The sequence below is a fragment of the Dasypus novemcinctus genome, chromosome X (genome assembly GCF_030445035.2).
Source record: "Dasypus novemcinctus isolate mDasNov1 chromosome X, mDasNov1.1.hap2, whole genome shotgun sequence".
NCBI lineage: Eukaryota > Metazoa > Chordata > Mammalia > Cingulata > Dasypodidae > Dasypus > Dasypus novemcinctus.
This window is the reverse complement of record NC_080704.1, coordinates 179,661,236-179,688,161: the sequence shown is the minus strand read 5'-3', so window position 1 is coordinate 179,688,161 and position 26,926 is coordinate 179,661,236. Positions and strand designations below refer to the sequence as shown.

Sequence of the window (26,926 nt, the reverse complement as noted above, 5' to 3'; positions counted from 1 at the left end):
AGGAGTGCCGTGCCACGCAGGGGTGTCCCCAGTGTAGGGGAGCCCCACGCACGAGGAGTGCGCCCCGTAAGGAGAGCCGCCCAGTGCGAAAGAAAGTGCAGCCTGCCCAGGAATGGCGCCGCACACAGGGACAGCTGATGCAGCAAGATGACGTAAGGAAAAGAAACACAGATTCCTATGCCGCTGACAACAGAAGCGGACAAAGAAGACGCAGCAAATAGACACAGAGGACAGACAACCAGGGTGGGGAGAAGGGGAGAGAAATGAATAAATAAATAAATCTTAAAAAAAAAAAAAAACGCAACAAGAAGAGACACAGATTCCCAGTACTGCTGACAAGAATAGAAGCAGACACAGAAGAACACACAGCAAATGGACACAGAGAGCAGACAATGGGGAGTGAGAGGGGAGAGAATTTTTTTTTTAAATCTTAAAAAAAAAAACGAGTGAAAAATGAGGGAGGTGCCCATCGTGACCACAGCCAGCTGGGGGACCCCCTGAGGTGGGCCCTGTGGTCAGGCGGCTGGGGGTGGGAGGCCCCTTCCTTGTCCTCCGTTACAGCTAACCCAGCAGTGCAGATCGCTCCGGAACAGGGCCGCAGGGTGACCGGGGCAGATCGCCATTCACCGGCGCTGGGTCTCAGTTTCCCCAGCTACAAGCTGGGGTGGATGGAAATGGATGATTTCAACAACTGCCTGTCCAAACAGGAATCCAGTGGTGTCCCTCCAAACATCAAAGTTTCCGGTGGCTTCTCCCAGCCCGGCCTGTGGGAGGGGTCTGGGCCTGTCCATGGGGCCCAGCGTCCCCAGAGGGACCGAGGGACACACGCTGCCCACAGCGGGCCAAGTCGATGGCCCCTCTGGGCTACCCCTCACAGAAACCCTTGGCTGGGATCCCCCTGGGTGGCCTCGCCGTCAGCAAGTCTGGGCGCCGTGAAGGGTCAGGTCCTGGCGCAAAAGGCACCTGGCCCCACCCACTTCTCTGGTCCCTTCCAGGTCCCCGAGGCTATCCGCAAATGCCAGCGCGCTGGCATCACCGTCCGCATGGTGACCGGGGACAACATCAACACGGCCCGGGCCATCGCGGCCAAGTGCGGCATCATCCAGCCCGGGGAGGACTTCCTGTGCCTGGAGGGAAAGGAGTTCAACCGGCGCATCCGCAACGAGAAAGGCGAGGTAAGGAAGGGGCGCCCCCCAGCGGCCGGTCCCCTCGCAGCCCCGTCGCGTTCCCCAAGCTGCTCCCAAGCTGGGCCAGCGAAGACCACAGCCCGGGCTGGGGACAGACAGGTCATGGCCCAGCACGTTGGCCAGAACCTCTCCGGGGAAGGGGCTTGGGGGCCGGGGTTCGGGCTGCGGCTTCACCCTGCCCGCTGCAGCCTCTGTGCCCTCCCAGATAGAACAGGAGCGGCTGGACAAGGTGTGGCCCAAGCTGAGGGTGCTAGCCCGCTCTTCTCCCACCGACAAGCACACGCTGGTCAAAGGTAAACCAGCCCCCTCACCCCTCTCGACTCCGCCCATCCCCTTTCCCGGGGGGGCACATCTGGCCCCTTGCCAGTTGTCTGCCCCTGACGCCCAAAGCCAAGCTCCCAGATGAGTCTCCGGGGTCTGCCTAGCAATCGGGGGTCCTTGGTTCCAGACCCGCTGCCGAGAGAGCCTTGCTTTGTGATTCTGAGCAAGTCACTGGTCTGCTCTGACCCTCGGTTTCCTCATTAGAAAAATGGGCACAATACTGACAGCCCTCTCAAAGGGCTGCTGGGACACTTCAAAGAGATCGCCCATGGGTGCCAGAGTTTGGCCCCCTACTTTTAGCAAAAGACTGCAGAAGACTCCTGCCCATTCCCACTCCCTCTTCAGCCTGGCTGGGGGGAGGGGGTATCGAGGCAGGGAGCTGTGAAATCGGGGTGAGCCCACCACACCTCTGCACAGAAGACCTGGCTGTGGCAAACAGTGAGGGGACAGGAAACCACCCTGTGCTGACTTTTCTGTGACTGCACGACACTGCAGGACACGTGTCGCTGGCAGACTCGAGCCTAGACAAATGTACCAGAGCTGGGGGCGGGCAGAGGCCGTGCCCAGCAGCGTCAGTGAATGGGGGTGCCCCAGGGAGCTGGCAGGAACGGAGGCACTTCACAACCTTGTGTGAAGACACACAAGGTGCCGAAGGCAGAAGGGCCAGTGGAGGCCCAGCCCCTCATTGTACTGATGAGGAAACTGAGGCCCAGAGTTGGGGATATTTATCCAAGCCACGGGGTGCTGGGACAGAGCCCCCTTGACACCGAGACATAGGTGGCATCTAGAAAGCTGCTTCTGTGAGGTGATGGGACGCCCAGACCGAGCTGGGACTGCCAGTGCTGGCACGGGGATTCGAACTCGTGGGAGCGGGAGCCCCGAAGGTTGAGGGGTGGACCCAGGAGCAGCTCCACGGGGTTGGCAGCTGGCCCGCGTTCCAGGGATCATCGACAGCACCACCGGCGAGCAGCGGCAGGTGGTGGCCGTGACGGGGGACGGCACCAACGACGGGCCGGCGCTCAAGAAGGCAGACGTGGGCTTTGCCATGGTAAGCCACCCGGCGACGCCGGCCCCTCCTCGGCGCGCCCTGGCGGGCCCGGGCGCCGGCTGGGCAGCCGTGTTCTGGAAGGTGGGAGCCTGCGGTCAGGGCTTCCTGGAGCCCCAAGCCCAGAGGGGGTCCAAGGCCGGCTGTCGGGGAGCTGTAGGAATGGAGCAGGGCTGCCCAGGGCAGCAGACGGGGATGTGCAGCTCTGTGACGGGAACATCCGGCTCCAAACCCCAGCTGCGGGGGTTGGGAGGACAGGTTCCCCGCTTTCCCAGAGGCGCCCCCCGAGAACTCACAGGACCTCCTCTCCAGAGCAGGCTTCCCTAGGACTCCGACATGGGGCAGAAGGGCAGGCGGCGGGGAAGGGGCCCCCTGGACACTGTGTCTGTGCGCGCACGCGCGCGTGTGCTCCCCCCAGGGCATCGCAGGGACTGACGTGGCCAAAGAGGCGTCTGACATCATCCTGACGGACGACAACTTCACCAGCATCGTCAAGGCCGTGATGTGGGGCCGCAACGTCTACGACAGCATCTCCAAGTTCCTGCAGTTCCAGCTGACGGTCAACGTGGTGGCCGTGATCGTGGCCTTCACGGGCGCCTGCATCACTCAGGTGGGCCCCGCGAGCAGGTGGCCTGCCCTGCCACGACCGCTCAGTGTCCTCCCCCTGCCCAGCCTCCAATTTAAAAAAAAAAATCAAGGTACAAATCACCCTTTGAAAGGGTACAGTTTGGGGACATTTAGCACATTTTCCGTCTCGTGGGACCATCATCTCTATCCCTTTTCGAAGCATTTGCCTCATCCCAAAGGGAAAGCCCAGGCATGCCCCGCTCACTCCCCCTTCCTGACCCACCCCCGCACGAACCTTTCTCAATGTCCCTGTGGCCCCACCTATTCTGTACAGTACACATAAATGGAGTCACACCGTCCGTGGCCTTTTGTGCCTGCCTTCTGTAAGATGGATTTTTAAAAATTAATTAATAGGCTCTCTTTTTTAGACCAGTGTCATAGTTTGCCATAGAGCGACTGATGCAAAGTCCCAGAAATGTGTCGGCTTTTTATTTTTATTTTTTAACGAGAATTTTACTGGGGGAAAGTGTCCCACGAAATGTCCAAATCAAGGCACCCTCGGAGATGCTCTCTCACCAAAGTCAGCCCCTGGTGGTCCTGGTGTCCTGCCACGTGGCGATCAGGCCCCCGGCAGGACTCAGCCGCCAGCACTGAGCTGCTCTGGGGCCTTTTTCTGTGGCCCTGAGCTCTGCTGGTTCCAGACTCGAGACCTCTCTCCGGCTCTCGGGGCTTCTCTGCCTTCCTGCAGCTGTAGGCGAACCTGGAGTCCTCTCTCCCACCCCCCATGGCAGGGTCACGACTGCCTGCCTCCTTTCTCTGTGTCTCCGCTGAGGTACAGCTCCAGCAAGAGGGGCTTCAGTCACTAAGAACGAGTCCCTACCGGTCCACCCATTGGGCCAAAACTAAAGCCAGACTGAAGTTTCCGTCAGGGGCTTGCTCTATGTCGCAGGGTTCCGTGGGGTTTTGACAACCCGAAAAATGCCCCATGCTCCCCGCCTCGCCGTCCCTTCCCATGTCCCCCAAACCTGCAGCAAGCCCTAGCTGTGCCTTTTCCAGGCTGTCGGATCGTGGGAACCACACACTGTGAAGCCTTAGCAATAGGCACAGAAGGTTCCCCCGGGTCTCGTGACTTGAGAGTCCTGGTTTTCGTTTGTCCAGATGAGATGAGACGCTCCGTGCCCTGTCCTGAGGCCTCGGGGCCTTCCGGACGAAAGCTGGGATGGGGCGCCACCCTGCCCTGGGCCCACCTTTATAGGAAAGGAGGAAGGAGCAGCCGCTAGGGAGGGCACACGGAGGAGGGCAAGGCAGGCACCGCAGATCTGTTGCTTTATTTTTTTTCTTAATTTTCTTTCAAATGTTACATTCAAAAAACACGAGGTCCCCATATACTCCCCACCCCACCCACCCGCCCCTCCCACATCGACAACCTCTTGCATCATCCCGGCACATCCACTGCACCTGGTGAATACATTCTGGAGCACCACTGCACCACATGGACAGTGGTTTACATTGTAGTCCACACTCTCCCCCAGTCCACCCAGTGGGCCACGGCAGGACACACAACGTCCAGCCTCCGTCCCTGCAACACCACCCAGGACAACTCCAAATCCTCTCTTAGATGGCTGCCACCAGATGGCCCAAGAGCCAAGGTGGGTAGCGTCTGAAGAGCCGAGATCTCCAGCCAGGCAGAAACCCCTGTTCGCCTTAAGCAAACTTAAGGCTGGCAGTTCAGATTTGTGACATTTTCGTTTGAGGGCAATTCCAGTGGCCTTGACCCCAAACCGGGTTTCTTCCCAGGAGCCCGGGGGGCCGTCGGGCGAGCGGAGGTCCCGGTTTTTCTGGCCCGAGCTGGGCCGGGGTGACTGCCTCCTCTCCGCAGGACTCTCCTCTCAAAGCCGTGCAGATGTTATGGGTGAACTTGATCATGGACACGTTCGCCTCCCTGGCCCTGGCCACGGAGCCCCCCACCGAGGCCCTGCTGCTGCGGAAGCCGTACGGCCGGGACAAGCCCCTCATCTCGCGCACCATGATGAAGAATATCCTGGGCCACGCGGTCTACCAGCTCACCATCATCTTCACCCTGCTCTTTGTCGGTAAGCGGGCCGCGACGCGGGCACGGAGGAGGCGGGCCCCCGCCCCGGGACTGGCCGGCTCTGAACTCAGGGAACTCTGGCCCACTTTCCAGGCAGGCCCCCCACTGGGGCGTCACGAGGCGGAGCTGGCAAAGGAGGGCGGCTGCCGGAGCCGGGCCACCCCGAACTCTCCTCGGCTCCCCCATTCTCCTCCCAGGTCCTCGAGCAGCTGAGAAAGAGTTTCCAGAGCCTTGCTGTTTTTGGTCCGCTGCTCTGTAGAGTGGGCGGAACATTCCACAGCCCACCCGGCCCCAGAGCATCCCCAGGGCCCCATGGGCAGGCAGGCAGGGGTGTTGCCACTCTGTCCGTCCCTTGGCCCGTTGTCCCCCTGGCTAGTTCTCCAGAGCCGCCTCCAACAGGGTGTACTGCTGGAAATTGTGGGAGGAGGGAAGGGGAGAGGAGGGGAGGAAGGAGGGGGGAGGCAGGGGACAGGTAGAGGGGGAGGGGGAGGAAGAGAGGCGGAGGAGGGCGAGGAGGAAGAAGAGGCAGGATGAAAAGAGGGGAGAGGGAAAGGAGAGGAGGAAGGAGGAGGGAAGGAGAGGCCATTGGTGGCACGGGCGGCACCTGCTCCGTGCTGAGCCAAGAGGGGTGGGGAGAGGGGTGCGGAGCAGAGCAGGGCAGCAGGGCCTGAAGCAGGGGTGGCGGCGGGGGGATTTCAGGAAGGGAGGTGGCCCAGGGGAGGAGGCCCCAGCAGCAGTGGGCGGCGGGGCTGGCGCCCCTGAGGTGCCCCGCGGCTCCGGCCCTCGTCTGGGAAGTGGTCTCCATGTTGCGGGTGCCCTCCAGTGCCACCAAGGGGCAGACCCCACCGTGTCAGGCTGGGGAGGGCCTCTGGGGGCCCTCGACTCCCCCACCCGCGGGCCTAGGAGCCAAGCAGTTGGCCCCTGCCCCCAACCCACCAGCGGTAGGTGGCCCCGCCAGTGTGACGGCGACTGCGCTCTTCCTTCTCGGCCCCTGCCCTCAGTGCGTCCTGCGCAGCCTCCTTCCCAGCAGCCCTCGCTGCCTGGGGCCTCGGCTGGGTCAGGGGAGACAGCTCAGGCACCCTGGCCGCGCGGCTGGAGGGGAGGGGACCGGCGCTGCTGTGCCCATGGGCACAGGGCCCCTGACCCCCTGGCCCTGCCGGGGCGCGCTGGCTCGCCGGGGGCCCAGCCGCCTGTCCCCTCACGCGTGCCCTCGGCTTCCAGGCGAGCTCTTCTTTGACATCGACTGCGGGAGGAACGCGCCCCTGCACTCGCCGCCCTCCGAGCACTACACCATCATCTTCAACACCTTCGTCATGATGCAGCTCTTCAACGAGATCAACGCCCGCAAGATCCACGGCGAGAGGAACGTCTTCGACGGCATCTTCAGCAACCCCATCTTCTGCACCATTGTCCTGGGCACCTTCGGGATCCAGGTGAGAGGGGTGCCCACCCCGGGCCCCTGTCGCCCTCAGAACAGGACTTGGGCCGGGGCAACCTGCCTGGCTCCCCCGCAGGGTGGGCCATTCCCATTCCTAGCCCTGCATTCCTTGGCGTGAGGCCACCTTCATTCTAGAAGGTTCTGTGGGAGGTGATGCCTGACCTCCGTCCGCCACACTTCTTTAGGCACTGGCTGAGGGAGAAAGGAAGGGAGGGAGCCCAGGGCAGGCTGGGCCAGGTGGGGCAGCTGCACAGCCCAGGCCAGCACAGAGAGCTAGAGGAGGAGGGGGCGTTGAAGGGGCAGCAGGCCCACCAGGAGAGGAGGCCAAGGGGTAGCAGGGTGGCCGTACCTGCCCGCCCAGGGCCTGCTGCTGGACCGCCCGCCTCCACCCTCGTTCTGCAGATTGTGATTGTTCAGTTCGGCGGGAAGCCCTTCAGCTGCTCGCCACTGTCCACGGAACAGTGGCTCTGGTGCCTGTTTGTTGGTGTCGGGGAGCTGGTCTGGGGACAGGTGAGTACCCACCTGGTCAGCCCTCTCAGCCCCGCCCCACCCCACCATCTGCTCTGCAGACAGTAGCCATGATGGGTAAGGCACAGGGGATCATGGGAAGCCCAGGGCCACCAGCTGCCCTAGCTCCAAGGGAAGAGAAAACTGCTCGCCCTGAGTCCCTGAGCTGGTGGCACCTGGGCACACACCCGAGCGTGTAAGTGTGGTTCAGGTGGACCTAGGCACAAAGCCACGGGTGGCAGTGTCAGCAGAGGAAATGTAAAGGGCCATGGCAGAGGTGGCCTAGGGCCCAGGAAAACCACCCGCTGCGCCCCCTTTTGTGATCAGAGCAGACAGCCCTGAAAACTGGGTGCCTTGGAAAATTGCCTGAATATCTGAAATTCAACAATGTTAAATAACCCAGGTTAAAGAGAAAGTGTCTAGAGAAAGTAGGACATCTCTTGAACTCGTGGAAAGTGAAAATACCACGTGTGGAATCCTTGGGATGCAGCTAAAGCAGGGCTCAGAGGGAAGTTCATAGCATTTGGCAATTCTATCAGGAAAAAGCAAACCGAGCATCTGGAGGTTGATCAGAGCACAGGCACTCAGGCTGGGAAAGCATTTCTCTGGACTTCTAGAACATTAATGGAGGAGTCAGGATCCAGGATCTACCCTTGGCTCTCGGTTTAGGTTTCTTGGTCTGCGTTGTCCCCTAAGGGGCACAGTGACTTCGGCCTTCTCTCCCACCCCCTCCCTGAGTGTCGTCAGGACCTCCTTCAAGCTCCCGCAGGTCATGGCCGTTTCTTGCCACAAGGACCACTGTCTCACGGTCCCGGCCCCTTCTTCGCCGACTCCTCCACCCCTTCCTTGCTCCCTCCAACCCATCGCAGCAGGGGTGGGCTTTCCAGAGCCCAAACTGGCTCATGTGGTGCCTGCCCTGCTCAGAACCCTCCAAGAGTCTCGGTGCCCTCTTGAGTCCCCACACAGGTGGGCTTGCTCACGCCTCTGCACGCAGGCGCTGCTCTCGCATCCCAAAGTGGGTACGTTTGGACTCGTACTCCCAGGCCAGCCCCCGTGGTGCCTCCTCTGAAAACTGCCCCTGGCTCCTCACTGCTCTCGCAGCCCTTGCTTCTTCATCTCTCCCCCTGCCCCCAGAGCAGGCGGAGCCAGAGTCATGCCTGATGAAGTGGGCACAGACCAGGCAGACAAGTACCTGGGCTGCCAGCTCCATCCATCCAGGGCCCCGGGGCATCTCTGCTCTGTCATGGCCCCAGCTTCTTGGTGTCTTTTCAAAGAGTCGGGTGGGATTACTGGGCCTCTCATCTGAAACCACAGCCCCTGGCCCCCAGTCTCCGTCTACACTGAGCACTGCTCAGTTTGCAACTGGGGGACCCCAGCCCCAACCCCAGGCCTTAGCCAGGGACTTGGGGATGGTGAGGCAGATATACGGAAAGACACGATGACGTCCCGAGAGGCGGTGTGGACGCCTCCTCCGGCCAGGGCCCCAGAGACCATGAGCGAGCCAGCTTGCAAACTGCGTGGGCCTCATGGGAGTCTGGCCATGGGTGCTGGGAGAGCCTCAGTGCCCCCAGCAGCTCTGCAGGCCCCACCCAGGGCCCCGGGCTCCAGGGAGACCGCTGCCCAGCAGCTGGACCTGGGACTGGCCACCAGCCCTCGGCCTCCAGCCTGCATCCTGCCTGCCTCCTCTGGGGCCGGTGCTCAGGCTTCCTTTGCTTCCACGAGCAAAACCAGGCCAAAGCCTCCAGGGGAGGATGCCGGCGTCTCCCTCGGGGCCGGGCAACTTGGCACCAGGCCGCGGGGAACGCTGTTGACTGGAGGGGTGGGCAGGGTCCCCGGCCTCAGCCGGCCGGGGCTGACAGAAGTCCGGGCTCCTTCCCAGGACCGCTGGGGCCGTGTACGGAGCTGGGTGGGGCCAAGGGCACGGGAGGCTGGGAGTGGGCTGGGGGCGGCCCCTCCAGCGTTCTGAGTGCCCTGGCCTGACGGCCCCCTCCTCTCGCTGTCCCCCCGCTGTGGCTCCCCCAGGTCATCGCCACCATCCCCACCAGCCAGCTCAAGTGCCTGAAGGAGGCCGGGCACGGGCCGGGGAAGGACGAGATGGCCGACGAGGAGCTGGCCGAGGGCGAGGAGGAGATCGACCACGCCGAGCGCGAGCTCCGCAGGGGCCAGATCCTCTGGTTCCGAGGCCTCAACCGCATCCAGACGCAGGTAGGCCGCCTTTCCGCCCCGCACGGCGGGCTCCTCTGCCCGGGCCGGGTAGAAAGATGCCCACTAGCCTTTCCACCAAGACGCTCAGCCCGGGCGGCCCTTCCCGCGGCGGGCGCAGGGGTCAGCGAAAGGTGCGTGCTTGGGACTGGGGACCCGTGTGCGGGGCCCTGGGCCGCGCCTTCCGTAGCAGGGCAGAGGCTCCCGTGGCACCGTCCCTTGGGCCAGGTCAGGGTCCCCCCGGGCTCGAATGTGAACCTGCGGGAAAGACTTCCTTGGGCAAGGGGGCTCTCAGCGCGGAAGCTTTCCTCTCTGCGAATCCACGTCTCTGGAGGTCGGGGAGCCATTGAACGCCGAGGCCAGCGGCCAGAGTCCTCCGCCAAGCCAGGCGGCCCCGCTCCCGCCGCCGCTCTCCCACCCCCTTCCAGCCGTCCTTCCTGCGGAGCCCTCTGTCCTGTCCTCTTTGTCCTTCCCTCGTGCTTTGCTCCTGATCCCATGGCGGCCTGGCCTCTGCCCCAGCCTCCCCAAAGAAGGTTCTCACTGGGGCCCCCCAGGCTACCTGCACCCTCCCTGCCCTTCCTGCCTTCGTACCGTGCGGTGGCCCTGCTCTCCCAGGCCCTGGCCTGGCTTTAGGGGGCACCCCTGCCTCCCGCCCCCTCTGCCCTCTCTGCTCCCCTGGCCCCTCCAGCACTCCCCCGCCCCCTCCTTTCAGCTGTGGACCGACTAGGAGCCCTTGAGCCTCCCTGGCCAATCAGCACCCCCACCCCAGGCTAGGCTGTGGGACCTGACACTCAGCAGCCCAGGCCGGCACCCTGAGCCCACCTCCCCCTTCCCTGGCTCCCCACATGCAGCCCCCACCCCATACTTCCCGCTGTCCCACTTCACCGGGACTCCCAGTCCTATACGCCTGAGGTACCCCCAGTGGCATCTCCTCCTCATGGGTAGAGCGAGTGACACTCCTGCAGCCCACCCAGCCCCTGTAAGCGGGCCCGGCCTCACCCATGCACACCGCTCAGAAGGTGGGACCCCCTTCCCCGGGAGGTCCCGGAGTCCCACCCCCACCCCCGCCCCAGTCTGACCTCCAGCCTGTCACAGGTCACCTGAGTTCATCCCAAAGAAGCTTCTGGGTCCTCGTCACCCTGCCCGAATCCTCCCAGTGCCAGCAGGCCCCCTAGCACCAGGCCCAGCTTCCCAACTGACTGCTTATGCCCCCTCAGCACTGCCCCTCCAGTGCAGCTCTGCCACGGTGGTCAGCAGAGCTTCCCACAGGCATCCGAAGGCTGATGCCCAGGCCCCTGCCCGCTCAGCATCTCCCCCTGCCCCCCATGCCCTGAGCTCCAGGCATCCCCCAACATGTGCTCTGCACCCCTGCACCGCACTGCCGGGCCTCTGCCTCGCCTGCTTCGTCCCCCGGGACACCCTGCTCACCTGTCCACTCCAATGCCACCTCCTTCGTGCGGCTTTCCGAGAGCACCCAGGGCCTGGTGCACCGCGTCTCAGCCCCCAGTCCCCGGAATGGGGTTCTTCCTTTCCATGGCCAGCTGTCTGTGCTTCCAGACCCAGGGAGCGCCAGCCAGGGCCCGTCACGGTGACCTGGGCACTTTCCCAAAGGGACAGAGTTTCGGCAGGGCTGGATGAGGTGGCACCAAAGAGCGCCCCCGGCAAGCACCCTTCCCAGGGCTTCTCCAGTCGAGAGGCCAGGTCTCCAGCTGACCGATCTGGGCATCCCCTGCCCCCAGGCCAGCCTGGCAAGGGACGAGCATCCTAGCGCTTAGCCCCGGCCCCAGCCTGGGGGCTGAAGGCAGGGTCTAGGGTGGGGGGGGGAGCACCTGCGGGCTCGGCAGCTCCTGCCCACGGTGTGCTCTCAGGTGGCCCTGAGCCTGGGACGGCCCAGGGAGGTAGCACAGAGGGCTATCCTCGCTCCTTGCGAGAAACAGTTGTTTAGTAAAGTGACACCCTCACATCCCAGCCACTCCGCTGGGCCTTGTACAAGATGGTGCCCAAAAGGCCCCCGGTCCCTCCTGGCCCGGGCAGGTGCTTGTCTGCTGGGGGCCCTTCCTGCCTTAGGGGTGGGGTCAGGGGTGCAGGAGGCCCGCCCTCCCCTGACCAGCAGCCTTAGGTGGGGGGAATTCTTCTCCCAGCTGAGACCCAGCCCTCCGAGGAAAATGGGGCCCAGAGAGAAGGGACCCGCCCCTGGTCACGTGGCCAGAGCGCGGGCTGCCGAGGGTCCAAGGCCCCCGCCTGGCTCCCGCCACCCACAGCCGGCCCTGCGGCCCCCTCGGTCCTCTCAATCCAAGGCCCGTCAGCCCCTCCACGGACTCCTGGAAGCCCCTGTGGTGGTTCAGTGCGATGTTGTCACATCGAGGTCCCCAGGCGCCTCGGGAGGGCTGAGCCAGACAATTCCGCCAGCCTGGCTTTTCAAGAGCCTCTGCTCTGTCAGCATCAAAAGATTGGCTCGAGAAGCACCCATCAAGCTGACAGGCCGCGCCTCAGGTCTTTTGGCCTAGGCCGAGAGAACCGTTTTCCAGGCAGTCGTGCCCAGATGTCGGGCTTCTGTGGACCCCACGATTGCTCCCCACGTTTTGGAGGCCAACTCAACCTGTAATGGCACCAAGTAAAGCCACTTCTGAGCCTGCTCCCTCCGCGGGACGGTTTGGCTGTGATCTCCCAGACACAGCCTGGATTTTTCTCACCCCACTTAAAACCTGTGAGGAGCTCCACCAGTGACTGGTCCAGCACCTGGGCTCCCGGGTGGGGAGCAGGGAGGCCAGCTGTGGTGCGAGCCCCGGGAACTGGCCATCACCACGGGGACCCCGCGCAGAGCCAGGCCCGGCCAACGCGCGTCAGGGGCTGGCAGTGTCTTCTCCCCGCCCCCGCCCAGCTCGTGTCATCGCCTTAGCCTCTTGTGAGCGATCTGTTTCCACGGCCTTAGAAATCAGGAGGCGGTGACACAGACCCCTGACCGTCTTCCTTCAGGGCAGGCCTCCTAGCCAGGGTCTCAGTCCCCGGCCACAAGTCACGGCCACTCGAGCGGCCCGTGCTAGCTAGAAGGGAGGCGCGGCAAGCTGAGTGGAGCAGGTCCTTTCCGTGGCGCGGCCGGCCGAGCAGCCTGGGATGGGAGGTTTGGGAGGATTGATGTGTTCATTTCGGTTCTGGGGAGAGTCTGACCACGTGCACGGTCTTCTTCCCAGAAGATGCAGCAGGGCTCGGGGCTGGGGCCGGCTCCCCCCCCAGGCAAGTGGAGGTAGCATGTCTCGGCGTCCAGAGATGCCACCTCGCTTGGCTGTTCCCCACGCCCAGGGAGCCATAGAGCAGTTTCCAGAAAGCCGAGTCACCCTCTAAAGCCGCAGGTTCACTCCCACAGCGGCCCAAAAAGGAGGCCGGGACAGCTGGCCTCCCAGAATCCCGGTGTGTGGCTTCCTGACAGGGTGGCCCCTCAGTGCTCGGGCACAGCTCCTTGGGACCCCAGCCCAAGGCCCAGGGTTCCGATTCCAGGCCCGGGTGCTGTCGGGAAGGTGGTACCTCGGGGATTTCCTGAACGAGACCCTTCTCGATGTTCCGCAGACTGGCTCTCGGAACCTTCCAGCTTTTCCGCCCTCCCTCCCCGTCAGGCGTGTGGGTTTGTGGGAATGAGTCCTGAGCACACCAAGCAGAGGCGAGGGCTTGCTTTTAAACCCCGTCTTCCGGCAAAGATGTCCTGGGGGCACCCCGCACCAAGTTTTTTCGGATGAGCCGAGAGAGGGGGGCGCCTGCGTAAGGGCCAAGCAATACGAGGTCTCCTGCTCTGAGGGACTCAAACGAGGACAGGGACTCCCCAGGGCTCAGGCCACTGAGCACCCCTGCCGCGGGGAGCCTCGCTTCTAACGGGCGTGTGTCGTGTCCCTCAGGTGTGTTGGGGCGGAAAACAGGTTGAGAACTGCTGAAGTAGGATAAAGTATGGCCGGGCGCAGGTATTTATGGAGAGTGGCTTGCCGCGAGCATCTCGGGAATGCCAATGACTCGTTCTGGACCGTGTGCAGCGTGCCCCCTGATTCTTAACACGCCCCCCTGCCCCTTCCACTAACCACCTGCTCGGCATACCTGTCCGAGCAGCATCAAGCCCCCCACCCCGAGCGGGCCCGGCCCGGATGAGGTGTTTTGGCCACCCCCCCACCCCCCCGCTGTGCCCCGCGTGCCCCCCAGCCCCGCCCCCCGCTGCGGTCACCCGGATAACAGTGCAAGCCAAACTTTATCTCATTTTCTCTCCCACAGATGGAGGTAGTGAGTACCTTCAAGAGAAGCGGTTCATTTCAGGGTGCCGTGCGCCGGCGGTCGTCCGTGCTCAGCCAGCTCCATGACGTAACCAATCTTTCTACCCCTCCTCCCGTAATTCTCTCTGCTGCCCATCCCACCAGCGCTGCTGGGAGTGAGTCTTGACTTCCCTTTTCTCTCATAAATGGCACCTCGGGGGACAAAAAGCCCCCTCCCCTCCCCTGCCCCCCGCTCTCTCTCTCTTCCAGTCTCGCCTCCTCCGCTCACCGGGCCTGTCCAGCCCTCCTCTACCGCCCTGGGCCCTCAGCGCCCCCCGTCCAGTGAGCCACCCGGCCCTGTCCCCTGGCGACACGTAGTCAGGCCGCAGCCCCGCAGGGGGCAGGCCGAGGAAAGCAAAGCAGCGGCAGTCGTGCCGAGGGTTCTTCACGAGCCACTCTGTGGCGGCTGGCGGGGGACCCCGGCCAGGCCCCCCGGGGGCGGGCAGCGTGAGGGAGGCACGCAGGCTCAGGGGGCCCTTCCCGGGCTGGAAGGGAGGCGGGGGCCTTCTCTGCCTCCTCTTGCAGCGGAAGAAGCCGCCGCACCTCCTCGGAGACGGAAGCGGTGGCTTCCCAAGGCACCGGTGGCCTCGGTGGTGGCCTCGGTGCTCCTGCTCCCGACCAGGCCTCAGGCGTGGAAGGTCCTAACCCTCCGAGAAGCTGGGGGAAACGGAGACCTTTCTTCGATAGGCCTCCTTGAAACGTGCCCACCGTTTCTTCAGGAGCAGCCAGGGTTTCTCCTAAGCAGATAGAAACGTGCAGTTTTTTAAAAAGACAGAGGAGAAGCTGCAGGTCTGTTGAAACACCCCTCCCACCCATGGCTCTCCCAATGGGAGAGGGCACGAGGAACCATCTGGGCCTCTGGGACCCACCCGTAGTGACCTCAAGAGATTTCAAAAGCCAAACGTAAACTTCGGGTCCAAGGGCAAAGCCCTGGCCGGGATGGCGCAACGCTACCTCTTTCCTTTCCTTCCAGTGAGACGCGGCAGCTCTCACCTCCACGCAGACGTGCCGTTGTTAACCACACCTTTTTCCCCACCACAGAAGCTTGGATTTTCTGTTTCCGTTGTTCCTTTTTCTTTTCTTTTGTCTTCTCTTTTTGTCTTTTGGTTTTTCGGTGGTTGTTGGCTTGGGTTTTGGGTTTTGTTTTGTTTTTTTTTAGGAACTGGTGCGAGGCCCTGGCGGGGGGCGCCCTTCCTCTTGTTTGAGCTGTCACTTCAGGCAAGGGACCAGCACACACAGGCCCCAGCCGCAGGCCACCACCCGCCCAGCTCGCCCACTCGCTGAGGCACGCCCCAGGCCTCCGCGCTTGGCCCACCATGCCACCAGGGAAGGAAAGCAGTGGCCCCGGCCTCCCGGCCACTCTGCAGCCAGGCCCAGGGATGGGTGGCAGCGCCCCCTTCCTCCAGCTCCACTCTGTCCATATGTTTTCTTTGCCATCTCTCTCTGGGCTTCCTGTCTGCCTGTCCATCTGCCTGTCCATTGAGCTGGCCTCCCCTCCTGAGCACTCTGCCCCCTCTGTGGCCCTCCTGTCCCCTGCCTGGTGGGTGGCCCCCTCTGTCCCCCTTGCTCTGCTCCTGGCACCTTCCCTGTCTTGCGTTGCCACCTGTCCCCCTCCGCCCCCCACCAGCTGCCCCCCGGGAGCCAAGTGGTGCCGGGTAAGTACAGCGGGAGAGGAGCCACCCCCATCCCCTACCGTCCGCCAGCCTCGGGCCAGGACAAGGGCACCCGTCCTTTCCCAGAGCTCGCAGCCAGGCAAAGGGTGGGTGACAGGGGCCCAGGGGAGAGTTGAGTGCGCTTCCGAGGAGGGTGCTGGCGTGAAGGCAAGGGGGTCCCGAGTAGCACCCCATGGAGGCTGGCCTGAAGCTGCAGACCACCATGAGAATTCCACTTGGGACAAAGATCCTGATGGGGCCGTGGCAGGGCTGGCTTCCTGCCCCACCCCAGCCAGGGCTGGCGGGGCCCAGCTCTGAGAAGCCAGCCGGCCCCCAGAAGGGAGCCCTGGCTGTGGCAGGCAGCGTTGCCGGGGCCAAGCCTGGGTCCACAGGCCCCACGCCCAAACCGCTTCAGGTCCTCGCTGTGAGCTGAGACTTCCCCCACCCCAGCACCCTCAGCTTACAAATCCAGGCAAAACGGGGGCCCACGAGGGCAGGAACCTTCCAGGAGTCCCCGAAGGAGGCCGGTCCTGGCAGCATGGCACTCACGCCAGACCCCTAACCTCTCCCTGGAATGTTCCAGTGCACAGTGGCTGCTCAGAGGGAAGGCAGGGTGAAGGCCACGACGCAGCTCCCGGCCTAGCTGAGAGGTGTTCTGATCACAGCCTGCCCCATTGAGGCCAGAATGTTCCTTCAATCCTGAGGTTTCCTAAGGGAAACCCACCACTTCTCGCTCAAGGAATGTTCTAGGGCTGCCCTTTGCCCTGTGTGCTGTGGCAGGTCTTTTCACACGCCAGGAAGGGGGCAGCTTTTCAGGGGACCACACCGGCAGCTTCCACGGCCACTGGCAGGCACCTGGGACAGTGGCTCTGCACTGACCAGGGAGCTCCCAAAACACTCCACCATCGTCACTGTTTCTGGCGCGGTTTGCTAAGGACCTGGGGTGCTGCAGGGAGATGGTGCCATGGGGGGCAGGGATGAGGAAAAGGAGGGCCAGGGAGACACGTGGCATTCTCTCCTGTGCCCTCAGACCCTGGGGCTGACGTGAGGGCAAGATGAGGGCAACATCTCCCGGGAGCCTGCCCGGCGGAGGGCTCTGGCTTCTCCTCCCTCCAGGGGTGACAAGGAGGAGGCTAGGGTCCAGCACAGCCACATTGGAGCCCACCCCTCACACACCCACGCCCAGTCCTGAGCCGGTGGCCTCAGCAGGTGCAGCTGTCACCAGCGCTCCCTCCCCACCCCCCTCCTTTCCAGCTCTAGGACCCCCAGCCTCCTGCCCACCCCTGCCTGGTCTGCCTATACCACCATCACAGCCATTCCATCTTAAAACCAGTCGGGCTGGCCTCCCCTTTCATGGCCGCCACCACCACACGGCCCATGGCCTTGGCCGTGCCCTTGAGGCCAGCCCGTCTGAGTGGCTCAGGAAAGAGCCTTCTTTAATGATCGCTTTCAGCCGTTGGGAAATGAGGGAGCTGCACCATCCCATTGCAAATCCAGGGCGCTGGGTGGAGGACGGGAGCGCTTGGGAGAAACAAGCCAGGCTTCTAGAATCATCGAGAGGCCCTCTCGGTCTCTTTCACTTTGGAGGCCCAGACAGTGACACCCAGACAAGTCCCAGCCCCTCCCCAGCTGCTCCCAAGTCCCCGCCGGCTCCCCCTCTGGCCTTCGTCCCAACAGGCAGCCATGCCTGTGCCCTTGCTCTCACCACGTGGGTCACAAGCCTCCCTGGCCCAGGGAGCAGGTGGGAGTCTTGTCCGGGTTTTTTTGTTCTTCTTAAGTGTGCTGGAGACAGAGTAGTTGCTCAGCCCAGCCAGGCGGGGAGAGCCCCCATACACCTGTCCCGGGGTACGCCTTTCCGGAACTCGGGCAGACGTGTTCCTCGGGGGTGCTCACACACGCGTGGCAGACAACACCGTCTGGTTTGCTCCCTTCTCGGGAGGTTGAGGGATTTGGCGCTGAGCTGCCCTACCTGTTTCTGGAGCTAGTGGATTGGCATTTTCGTCTCCCACCTGCCAAGGTTTGACGTTGGGCGCAACCATACCAGCCCCTCCGCCAAGTCAGCTGCCCCCCTCCCCGGACCCAAGGGCCGCACCACAGGGTAGGGCCTGGCAGGCCATCCCTGAAGCACACACCCGGAGACCCCACAACCCAGAGGACGGTTTGGGGGCTCTTTCTCCCACGTCCCCTTCAGTCCGAAGCCCCTAAGAAGCCTCGGGCCTTGCCTCGCGCAGGTCTCTTTGGCACGAGTCGGGGCTCACAGGGTCCCGGGTATGCGCTCCCGGATCCAGGGTGGGAGGCCGTTGGCACCTTCGGCCTGCCCGCCTGGACGAAGCCGTGCCTTCATTTAGGGGGCTTGGGTTTGATCCCCAAAGGGCCGCCTCTGGGGTTCACATCTCCCTTTTCCTAATGCACAGCCCGACACCCCTGCCCTTAGGACACAGCCTGCCCCTCAATAGCTATCTTCGCACCTTCAGGCTTCGGGGGCCTGACTTCAGAGCAGCTCATGTCCCTCAAAGGCCTTGGTGTGTCGTTGGCAAGTCGCGATTCACCCTCGTGCCCATGGGTGGGCCAGGAAACCCTCAAGGGGCCTGGAGGGCAGTTTCCCGGATCTAAAGCCAAAGCCTGGGCCACCGGGAAAGGTGCCAGGCTCACAGTGGGGGCAGAGCCGGCCGGGCAGGAGGGAGCCTGCGGGCCACCAGGGCAAGGCCGCGGTTCCTGGCGTTCTGTTGGCGGCGCTGGACAGGAGCCTTCCTTTCCCCTCCTCCTCTTCTGTCTTTCCTTTCCCTCTGTTTCCTCTCTCTTTAGTGGGGTGAGGGCTCCTTCAGGCCTCTGCTTGTCGCCCACTCGCTCAACCGTCCTCTGCCGCCTCCATCGCCACCGCCACATTGGAAAACCAAAAGCGGGGCAGCTCCGCCTCCCCCGGCACTCTCGTGCCCCTTGCTCCAGCTACCACACACGCCCCCCTGCCTCGGGGGCCTGTGGCCCGCAGCGCCCCCCACCCCATCTCCTTCCCGGCTCCCGTGCACTGGGCCTGGGCCCCTCCAGGGGAGGCAGGTGAGAGCTGGCCTTTAGGGCTGCCGTCACCACATGGTCCCCAGGCTCTCGGGCAAACAAAGCAGGGTCAGAGACGTGCTAGGGACGCCGTTTTGGACACGGGTTGTCCGCGAGGGTCTCTCTGAGGACAGATCTTTGAGCCGAGTTCCTTAAGCCGGGTGTGGGAACAAACCAGGGGAGAACCATCTGGACGAGGGAGCAGGCTTGAGGGGTTCCAAAAGCAGCTCGGGCTAGCCGCTCAGAGCCAAGGGAGCGGGCAGGCGCGGCTGGGGTGACGCCACCATGAGAGGCGAGAACCCCTGCCCGCTGAGTGAGAGAGAGCAGGAGGGCGAGAGGAGGAATGGAACGTGCAGGGTGCAGACGGAGAAGGAGGTGGGGGGGGCCCGTGAGGCCCTGGGGAAGGGAACGGGGATGGCCAGTGCAAAGGCCCTGGGGCAGGGTGCACCCAACCTGCCTGGGACTAAAGGGAGCCAAGGAAGCGGCTGAGCCAGGCTCTCCTAGCAGCTCTGCAAGGGGTCAGGTCGACAGAGGGACTGTTCAAAAGGGCCACCAGTGGGCAACACCAGGAGGCGGGGGGAGCAGTGGGGGCCCTGGCGCACAGGGGCCAGATTCTCCTGGAATCGGGCAGCCGGCAGGTGGGAGGGGTGGGGTGCAGGGTGCGGGTGGGGTGCTTTGGGGTGTGTGGAGGAGGGATGAGAGGAAACGTGCAACTCTAGGTGGAGAAGAGGCGCGAGTCCCGGGGCCCTGGGACGTGAGGAGGACAGGGCGGTGACCGGTGGGGTTTAGCAACGCGGAGACCCCTGGGGTCCTGGCCAGAGCCGTATGGGTGGGCGGTCAGAGGCCCGACGGGAAAGGGTTCTCGGGAAAACGGGAGCAGGGCACAGGCCGGGAGGCCACAGGGCACGGCAGAGAGGGTAGCTGCAGCTCGAGGGACTGTGGGACCAAGACCGGCGTCACAGGGTGGGGCGTGGGGGTGTCCCTGGAGCCAGGAGGTGGGGACGTGGCAGAGAGCCACCTCGGAGGCTTTGGCCTCACTGGGAGAGAGATGGGAAGCTTCCGGAGAGCCCCACCCGCACCCAGCCCTGCCGGGTCCCTCCCCAGACACCTCAGGCCCACCCAGGAGTCATCTTCTCAGGGGGGCACCTTCCAGGTCTTTTATCTTGTAAATATCACACAGTAAAACGGACTGGGGCATATGCAATTGTATGACTTCTGGCCCTCGGCAGGGCACAGATCTGCTGGCGCCAGGGACGGAGCAGAGGCCAGGCAAAGGCCCTGGGGCAGGCGTGGCAGCAGAGGAGGGAAGGGGCTCGAGCTGGGAAGATGTTGCAGGCATGCTGGTGGGTGGGTTGGCCCAGAGCCCCGTGCTGCACTGGGGACCTGCTCTCCTCAAATCTGAGGGGTCCGTCAGCCTCAGAGTGGAGGTGTCAGGGAGGCCACTGGGAGCCTGAGTCTGGAGCGCAGAGGAGGTGGTACCGATGGCATCGAGGTGGCCTGGTTGCGAGCCCGGTCGCTGGTGGGGGCTGGGGGAGGAGCAGAAGAGCCAGGAGGAGCCCAGGTGCTGGGGAAGGGCCCTTCTAGAAACGTCCACCGGCTTTCACTGCACCAGCTTCCCGGGGGCTGAAAGCACCCACCCTAAGCCCAAGAGCAGGCCGTTCTGCAACAGCTCGAGAGAATGTGGGGGAGAGAGAGCTGGGAGCAAAGCTGACTACGCGGGCCGACCTGCACGTCTGCGGTGGTGGAGCCCCCAGCCCCTCTCGTGGCTCTCCCACTCATCCGTGGGCTCGACAAAGGTGCACTGAAGTAGAGCAGTGAGAAACCCCGTGGGTAGGTGGAAGCGGTGGCCTTCAACGCCACACGCCCCGGCTCCAAATGGAGGCCTGGGGTCCGGGGAAGCACCTTGCCTGGCATCCGGCCCTTCTCCAGGGCAGTAGGTACGCCCGCGGACTCCCTGGGCGGCTTCCACGCGGCCCTGGGCCCAGGCGAGGCGGGCAGGAGCTGAGCGGTGGCTCCAAGACAGGAAGTCTGTTTCTTCCCATTCGAAACGCAAAACACGATCCAGCGCTCCATTTCTGGGTTCCCCCTCTCTCCGAAACCAAGGGGCGGGCAGGAGCCTGGGGGAGCACTCGGGAACTCGGCCGTCTGGCGGAGGTGGCCTCGCAGAATTCAGAGAAAGCCCCGGCTGCGTGTAAGATATGTTGTTAGAAAACTCCCCCGTGATGGAGGGTTGGGATCACTCTTTGGCACACAACAGACCGAGGTCTGCCTCGTCTCAGTGGACATGGGACCACTGCGCTTGGCCTGGCTGAGGCCTCCAGAGGGGCTGGGCGCTGGGTGGACCTGTTCCACTGGAGGGTTAAAAGAGACTCGTTTGCAAACAGGGTGACGCCCTGTCCAAACTAGGGGTCGGCAACATTCTGTCAAGGGCCAGCTAGTCAATCCCCGCAGCTCCGCGGACCACGCGTCCCCGCCAACACGCGCAGGAACGGGCTTAGCCATCTGATGAGCAAACTTTATTTACCAACACGGGGCGCGGGCCAGATTCAGCCCTCTGGCCATTGCTTGCTGACACCCGGGCTAAACCCAGAAAACCAGATCCTAGAGAACGAGCCTTGGACATGAGTCCAGGGTTGGTCCCTCGCCTCATCGATGGCTCGGAGCCTCTGTCCCGGGAGACCCACTTCCCCGGGGGGGCAGGCAGCCTCGGGACCTGGGACGGGGCAAGGGGAGGTTGGAGGGATTTAAGAGCCCGAAGGGGCCACTTCGTGGATTAGGATTCTGCAGGGTGTGCACCGGATGGAGTTCAGAGCGAGCGGTCTGCGGCCGACACGAGGCCCAGCTCTTCCTGGGGCTGCCACAGGCGCTGGTGGCAGTGGCGGAAGTGGGACAGGGCTCTGGAGGAAGCAGGGTCCCTGTGCGCAGGCCCAGGGGTTGGCAAAGGCGGGGGGGGGGGTGGTTCGTGCTGGAGCTGAGAAGGGAGGAGGAGCCGCGCCACTTTCTCCGGCGGGAGGGACGGGCAGACTCGCACTGGCCTAGCTGCAGCGTGGCAGAGGCGCCCGCAGGACCAGGCCAGGCGAGCGGGGACAGGCGTGGTGGTGGCCACGTGTCAAAAGCCGGGCCAGCCTCGGTCTCGGATGCCCCGTCGCCTCAGCAGTGGAGCTGCCCGGCGGCTGGTGATAGTCAGAGGCCCGCCAGGGCCAGCGCTGGGACACGGGCCTGGGGGGGTCCCCGGAGCAGAGGGCCAAGGGACAGAGGCGGAGGTGGCAGCGGGAGGGCCAGGAGGGGAAGACGAGACGGCAGGAGCGGCCACTGGCCCGAGCAGCAGGGGTCTAGGTCGAGCCCAGGGTCCAGGCCTTCCCTCGCCTTCCGGAACATCTGCGCAGGGTAGCGTAGGCGAGGCCACGGGCGTTCCCCTCCGCGAGGCTGCGCGGGCCGCAGGCTGGGTCCCAGCCCCTCCAGTGGCCGTCCCAGGGCGGGGACGCGGACGGACCGGCCAGCGTGGCCGGCCGCTGACCGCCGCCCTCCTGTCCTCGCTCTGTCCCCCGTCCCCGCTGCAGATCCGGGTGGTGAAAGCATTCCGTAGCTCGCTCTACGAAGGCCTGGAGAAGCCGGAGTCCAAGACTTCCATCCACAACTTCATGACGACGCCCGAGTTCCTGATCAACGATTTCACCCACAACATCCCGCTCATCGACGACACGGACGTGGACGAGAACGAGGAACGCCTGCGGGCCCCGCCGCCGCCGTCCCCCAACAAGAACAACAACGCCATCGACAGCGGCGTGCACCTGGCCACGGGCGGCAGCAAGTCAGCTACCTCTTCCAGCCCCGGCAGCCCGCTCCACAGTGTGGAGACATCGCTCTGACCCGAGCCGCGCTCGGGCGCCCCGGGCGCGCAGGCACCCCCGCCCGCGCGCGCGCCCGCGTGCACGCCCCCCACATGCATGCACACACACAGATGTCAACCCACATACAGACCGGAGGGGGACACGCCGAGGGGGCTGAAGAGGCCAGATCCTTCCCCCAAGGGTGCAGCGTCGTCCAAAGAGGAGGAAGGGGCAGCGGAGGGAGAGGAGCGGGGTCCCCCACCTTTTTTTTTTTTTCCTTTGGATGCTTTTTTGTTGGTGTTTCTTCTTTTAAACCAAGATGACAGTCGCCACCCGCACCCCCCACCCCGGCGTTCACCATTTGGGCCGTGCCGCGGGGCTGGGGCTGCTCGGGGTTCAAGGGGAGCTCGGCTGCCCCCACGCAGGAGCCACCGGATCAGTAGAGGCACACCAAAAGGGGGGGACACACTCTGGGCTGCAGCCTGGCGCCCTGCCCACGGGGGCCACCCGCATGCACCCCTGCGTGCACCTGGATGTGCCCAGAGAGCGGACGAGAGGCGCTTTCGTCTGGAAATCCCATTATTTATTTTAGCAGGTGTTTTGGTTTTGGTTAGGGACCTAGACCACCAGAATCTCTCTGGTTCATAGAGTTTGCTCCCTAACCGCCCCCGCAGCCCCTCTGTTCCGCTCTCCACCCCTCAGCCCTTCCTTCCCCGCGCAGTTCTGGGAGCGTGGTGGTTGGACTTCTGGAGAAAATCCAGGCCAGCGAAGGGGTAGGGGACACGAGTCCAAGAGGGGTCACGCTGGGCAAATTGGCCCTTTGAGAGCCCTACCTGGAAGCGGACAGCCAGTCTAGTGGGAGGTCGTATGGAAAAGGATAATACCAAAGTCTTGCTCAGCACGATGCCCTGCAGCCGGTGGAAGGGCGAGCTTTGTTTTCCTTTTTCTTTCTGTCCTAGCTCCAATTCCCAGCCCTTAATTCTGGCTGGTGGGCTTTCAAGAGCATGAGGTGCCGCCGGCCAGGTGCCAGCCCCGAGCCCCTGGGTGCAGCCTCATTGGGGGGGCAGGCCCAGCGGTGCCAGCTCAGAGGGGTCGGGGCAAGCGCCGAGAGCACCAAAGAAACTGAGTTGAGAGGGCGGATCGAAACACACGCCCCGACCCTCGCCACTTGCTTCAGCAAATGCCAGGACGTTCCCACCAGGTGACCTCTCGGATGCCACAGCTCAAATGCTCTTGCCACCCGGTCTTCTCGTTCTGAGGACAGAGGTCGCCCCCGACGGCCCGAACGAGCATCTGCCACCACGCCGGTGACACCGGGGAAGCAAATGCCGAAGCGAAGCCCCTCGGAGGAACGGCATGTTGTTGTGCAGCTCGAATCGAGCCCGTGGCCCCTTCGCCCAGGCCCGGGAGGCCGAGGAAGTCGGTGTCGCTGACACACAGGTCTTCTTGGCCAGCCCAGCGGATGGGGTCTATCAGCAGGCCAGGCCCGGGCTCCCACGATGGGCCACATGGGAGCCCTCCCTGCCGTGCCTCACTTTCCCCCTGAATGAGCATCCCACCGAGGAAGCCGAGACGGAAGGGGCGCTTTCTTACGGCCGGCCGACCCTCCCCGGTGACCCTGGCGAGGTGGGCGCAACTTTGCCACGGGGCCCCTTGACCTTCTGAGCTCACGTGGCTCCCATTTTGCAAGCAGGTGGCGGGTCCGGACCCATCCTACAGCTCCCACGTAGACCCATCCCTTGGGAGGGAGACTGCAGGGGCAGTGCGGCAGGCGCCGGGCTCAAGCACGGCCAGCTGGCATCGCCGCATCACCCGCCACGCCACCTCCCCGCCCGGGCACAGCAGAGGGCTCGTCTCGCCTCCGCCTGCTCTGTGAGCGTCCGGGCCGGTGTCCGCATGCCAAGCCAAACCGAAATGCGCCTGCTTCCCATCGCTGAACGCGAATATTGTGCCCTGCCTGGGCGGGAGGTGTCAGCCCTCAGGAGGTAGGGTGCCGCTGGAGAAGAGAGTCCCCCTTTAAATGCCAGCTACAGATCATTTAAAGCCATCCCTTTTTTCTAAAGGGCACGTTGAGAATGTTACCCATTTGTAAATTGTTCCCCGATGTCCTTGTTTAAACAACAACAAGAAAGGCAACTCAGTTCATGGAGGGTCTCGGTGTTGTGAAACAAGAAAGGAAATCTGCAGTGTTGCGGCTGACGAGGCCACACTGTGTGCTGCTCCACTCCCGGGCTTCTCTTCATTCTCCGTCGTGGACCCAGTGATCGAGCAAATGGTCATTATCTACTCAAACCAAACCTCCCTGCTGCTGTACAAAGTTGCCTAGTGTAAATGTTGACTGTCTCCCTCCCAGGTTGTCTTTCCGCGGGGGCATGGGCTGAGGAGACGGGCAGAGGGGGCGCCGGAAAGCCGCACCTCGCACTGCCTCGTCGGGAGGCCCCTCTTTATAAAGCATTATATCGTATGGAATGGCTTGGTCAACTGTGTTCAGTTATTCAACATGTTTTACATTTTTCTCTGCCTGTTATAAAGACGAACAAAAACTATCTTCACAAGAAAGACCACAGATGCATAATAATTTAAAGTCTGTAGTTGAATTTCCTAATTTAAAGAACAGACCAAAATTTCTGTGTATAAAAAAATACAAAAAAAAAAAAAATACAACAACAACAACAAAAAACAATGAAAGGCTCCTACAATCCCGGTCTGGGTACTGTGTGTTATTTGTCACCTGAGAACTTGTAGAGAAGGAAGCCAGGGACTGTTGTGAATTGCGGGTGGCAGGCGGTTGTCCCCGCCTCTGCGCATCCTTATGTGAAGGAGGAAAAGGGCTTGCTGGGGACAGGGGGCCAGAGGCCGGATCAGGCAGTCACTCGCTTTCTGGGCCTGGCCCAGGAAAGTCACATGCCGCCATCCTCCCAGCACAGCGTGGCCCAGTGCTACTCTAACCACAGGGGACACCCACACCTAGAGCCAGCAGGCCCCGGGCACTGCGACCCAAACGCCAGAGCCCACCAGAAGGAAACCCATTCTTTCGCTCATTCGCCTCCTCCTTTGCTCGCACCCTCAGTCTTCCATGTTTCCAAGGTGCGTGGACACCTGTGGCCATGGACCACTGTGCCCCCGGCCCACCCCTTCACCCCCGTCCCCTCCGGGAAAGCAACCCAGTGACCTGGGACTCATCTCCTCGGGTGTCTTCTGTGTCCATCCGCTGCACACAGCTCCCTTTTAGACTTGGCAGCGCCGTTGCACACATTTGCCAGGGAAGCTGCCGAGAAAGGAGAAAACCGCGTTCCCTTCCAACCATCAGCGCTTTGTGATTCTAAAAAAGGCAAAAAGACAAGCGCAGAAAACGGGAGGCAGAGAGCAGAAAGCCTTTGCTTCGCTTGATGGACAAGTCAATCTCGAGACATCCATCTGTCTGTGCATTCTCTTCCCCTGACTTCCACTATCAAATACGACGCAGGTTCCCGTGGGTACGAGACCAGCTGGGAAGGGGTAAGGACCCGCCGAGGCCCTCCCAGGGTGGCCTCCCTCCCTCCTCCTCCTCCTGGGTTTACCAGGCCAAGGAAGGCGCAGAAATGTATCACTTTCCAGTGAGCAAGATCTGCGCGGGGCTCACAGCCCCTGAAGCTTCAGGTTCTAGAACTTCTTACTTCAATCTCTCCCCGCTGACCTGCTTTCACCTAAAATAAAGGAGACGGGGAGGCTGTATATCTTTAACCCCCGTTACTTTTTAAGGTGAATTTTATTTAAAAATGTCCGAAATACACAGACCCTCTATGCCCACGCAGCAATGGCTCCCCGCTCCCCCACCCTTGGTGACCCCTAACGACCTTGCCCCATCTAGACAGCTCACGGAAGTGGAATCTGACCATATTTGGCCTTCCTACAGCCCAGTGGTAGTCTGACCCCCGTTATTTTATTTGCAATCTCCTTGGCAATAGGAAACCAACGGGCAGGGCGGGGTCCACCACACAGCACTGAGTTTAGTCTTCTGGTGCCTAGAAAAACCTGCTCGGGGCGCCTCGTCCAGACCGCCAGCCAGGCCCGGAGACACGGGGCCTGACTCTCAGCTTTTGTGGCTGATGCTTCCTGGTCCCCATGGCCGGACGTCAGGTGGTGGCCACGAGCCCAAACCCTGAGGTGACAGGCCCAGGGGCCTGCACACAAAGAACTCCAGGGATTTAAAAGGCCAGTCACAGTCTGAGACGATTTGGTCCAAGCTGGCCAGTTCATGGAAGACTCACAACGTGCCCACGGAAGCGGCCCCTGAGCCTGGCGTTTGGGGTGGAGTGGGGCAGGGAGGGAACATTCCGGAACAGGCCTGGTGAGAGAGAGCTTTCCCCAGGAGTCGAAGCCCCTCCCCACCCAGAGCCCAGGGCTGGGCATCAGGAGACGTGAGGAAAGCCCTTTATCGCCCACAGTCGATCCCAAAGCAGGAGTGTGGGCCCCCTGCCATGCTGGAGGTTTGAAGCTCAGGTCGGGGCCTAAAGGGGATCCCAAGAAACTGAAGCTTCTGCTCTGAAGGGAGCTTGCCATCTTGTCAGGGAGAAGACCCAGAACCCAAAGGCAAACGTTCATGTCTTTATCCCGTTCACGTCCACAGCCAGTGATGCCAAAGAGCAGGGCAGGCACCACTGGGAGCAAGGCCCTGGCCAAGGCCGGGCCCCTCGCTGTCCGCACGCCAGGCCCAGAGCCCCTGTCCTGGGTCAGCCCCTCTGTCAGCTGCGGGGGCCGCCAAC

The 26,926-nt window shown here is 62.9% G+C and overlaps 1 protein-coding gene across 4 annotated transcripts in view; it reads left to right on the top strand.

Moving 5' to 3' along the window:
• The window catches only part of ATP2B3 (ATPase plasma membrane Ca2+ transporting 3), a 60,778-nt gene extending 35,894 nt beyond the window's left edge, over positions 1-24,884 (top strand). The window contains exons 14-24 of one of the 4 annotated variants that reach the window (XR_011647925.1): positions 996-1,175; positions 1,393-1,480; positions 2,450-2,556; positions 2,972-3,163; positions 5,000-5,213; positions 6,434-6,645; positions 7,053-7,160; positions 9,180-9,362; positions 13,247-13,309; positions 13,611-13,764; positions 21,912-24,884. Coding sequence is in view for 3 of the 4 variants with exons in the window: in XM_058292165.1 (XP_058148148.1) it covers positions 996-1,175; positions 1,393-1,480; positions 2,450-2,556; positions 2,972-3,163; positions 5,000-5,213; positions 6,434-6,645; positions 7,053-7,160; positions 9,180-9,362; positions 13,611-13,697; positions 21,912-22,220 (1,680 nt within the window). In the remaining variant the exon portion in view is untranslated. The remainder of the gene's footprint in view (positions 1-995; positions 1,176-1,392; positions 1,481-2,449; positions 2,557-2,971; positions 3,164-4,999; positions 5,214-6,433; positions 6,646-7,052; positions 7,161-9,179; positions 9,363-13,246; positions 13,310-13,610; positions 13,765-21,911) is intronic. The other 3 variants (XM_058292167.1, XM_058292165.1, XM_058292166.1) reach the window with 3 other exon arrangements.
• Positions 24,885-26,926: the final 2,042 nt, after the last annotated feature.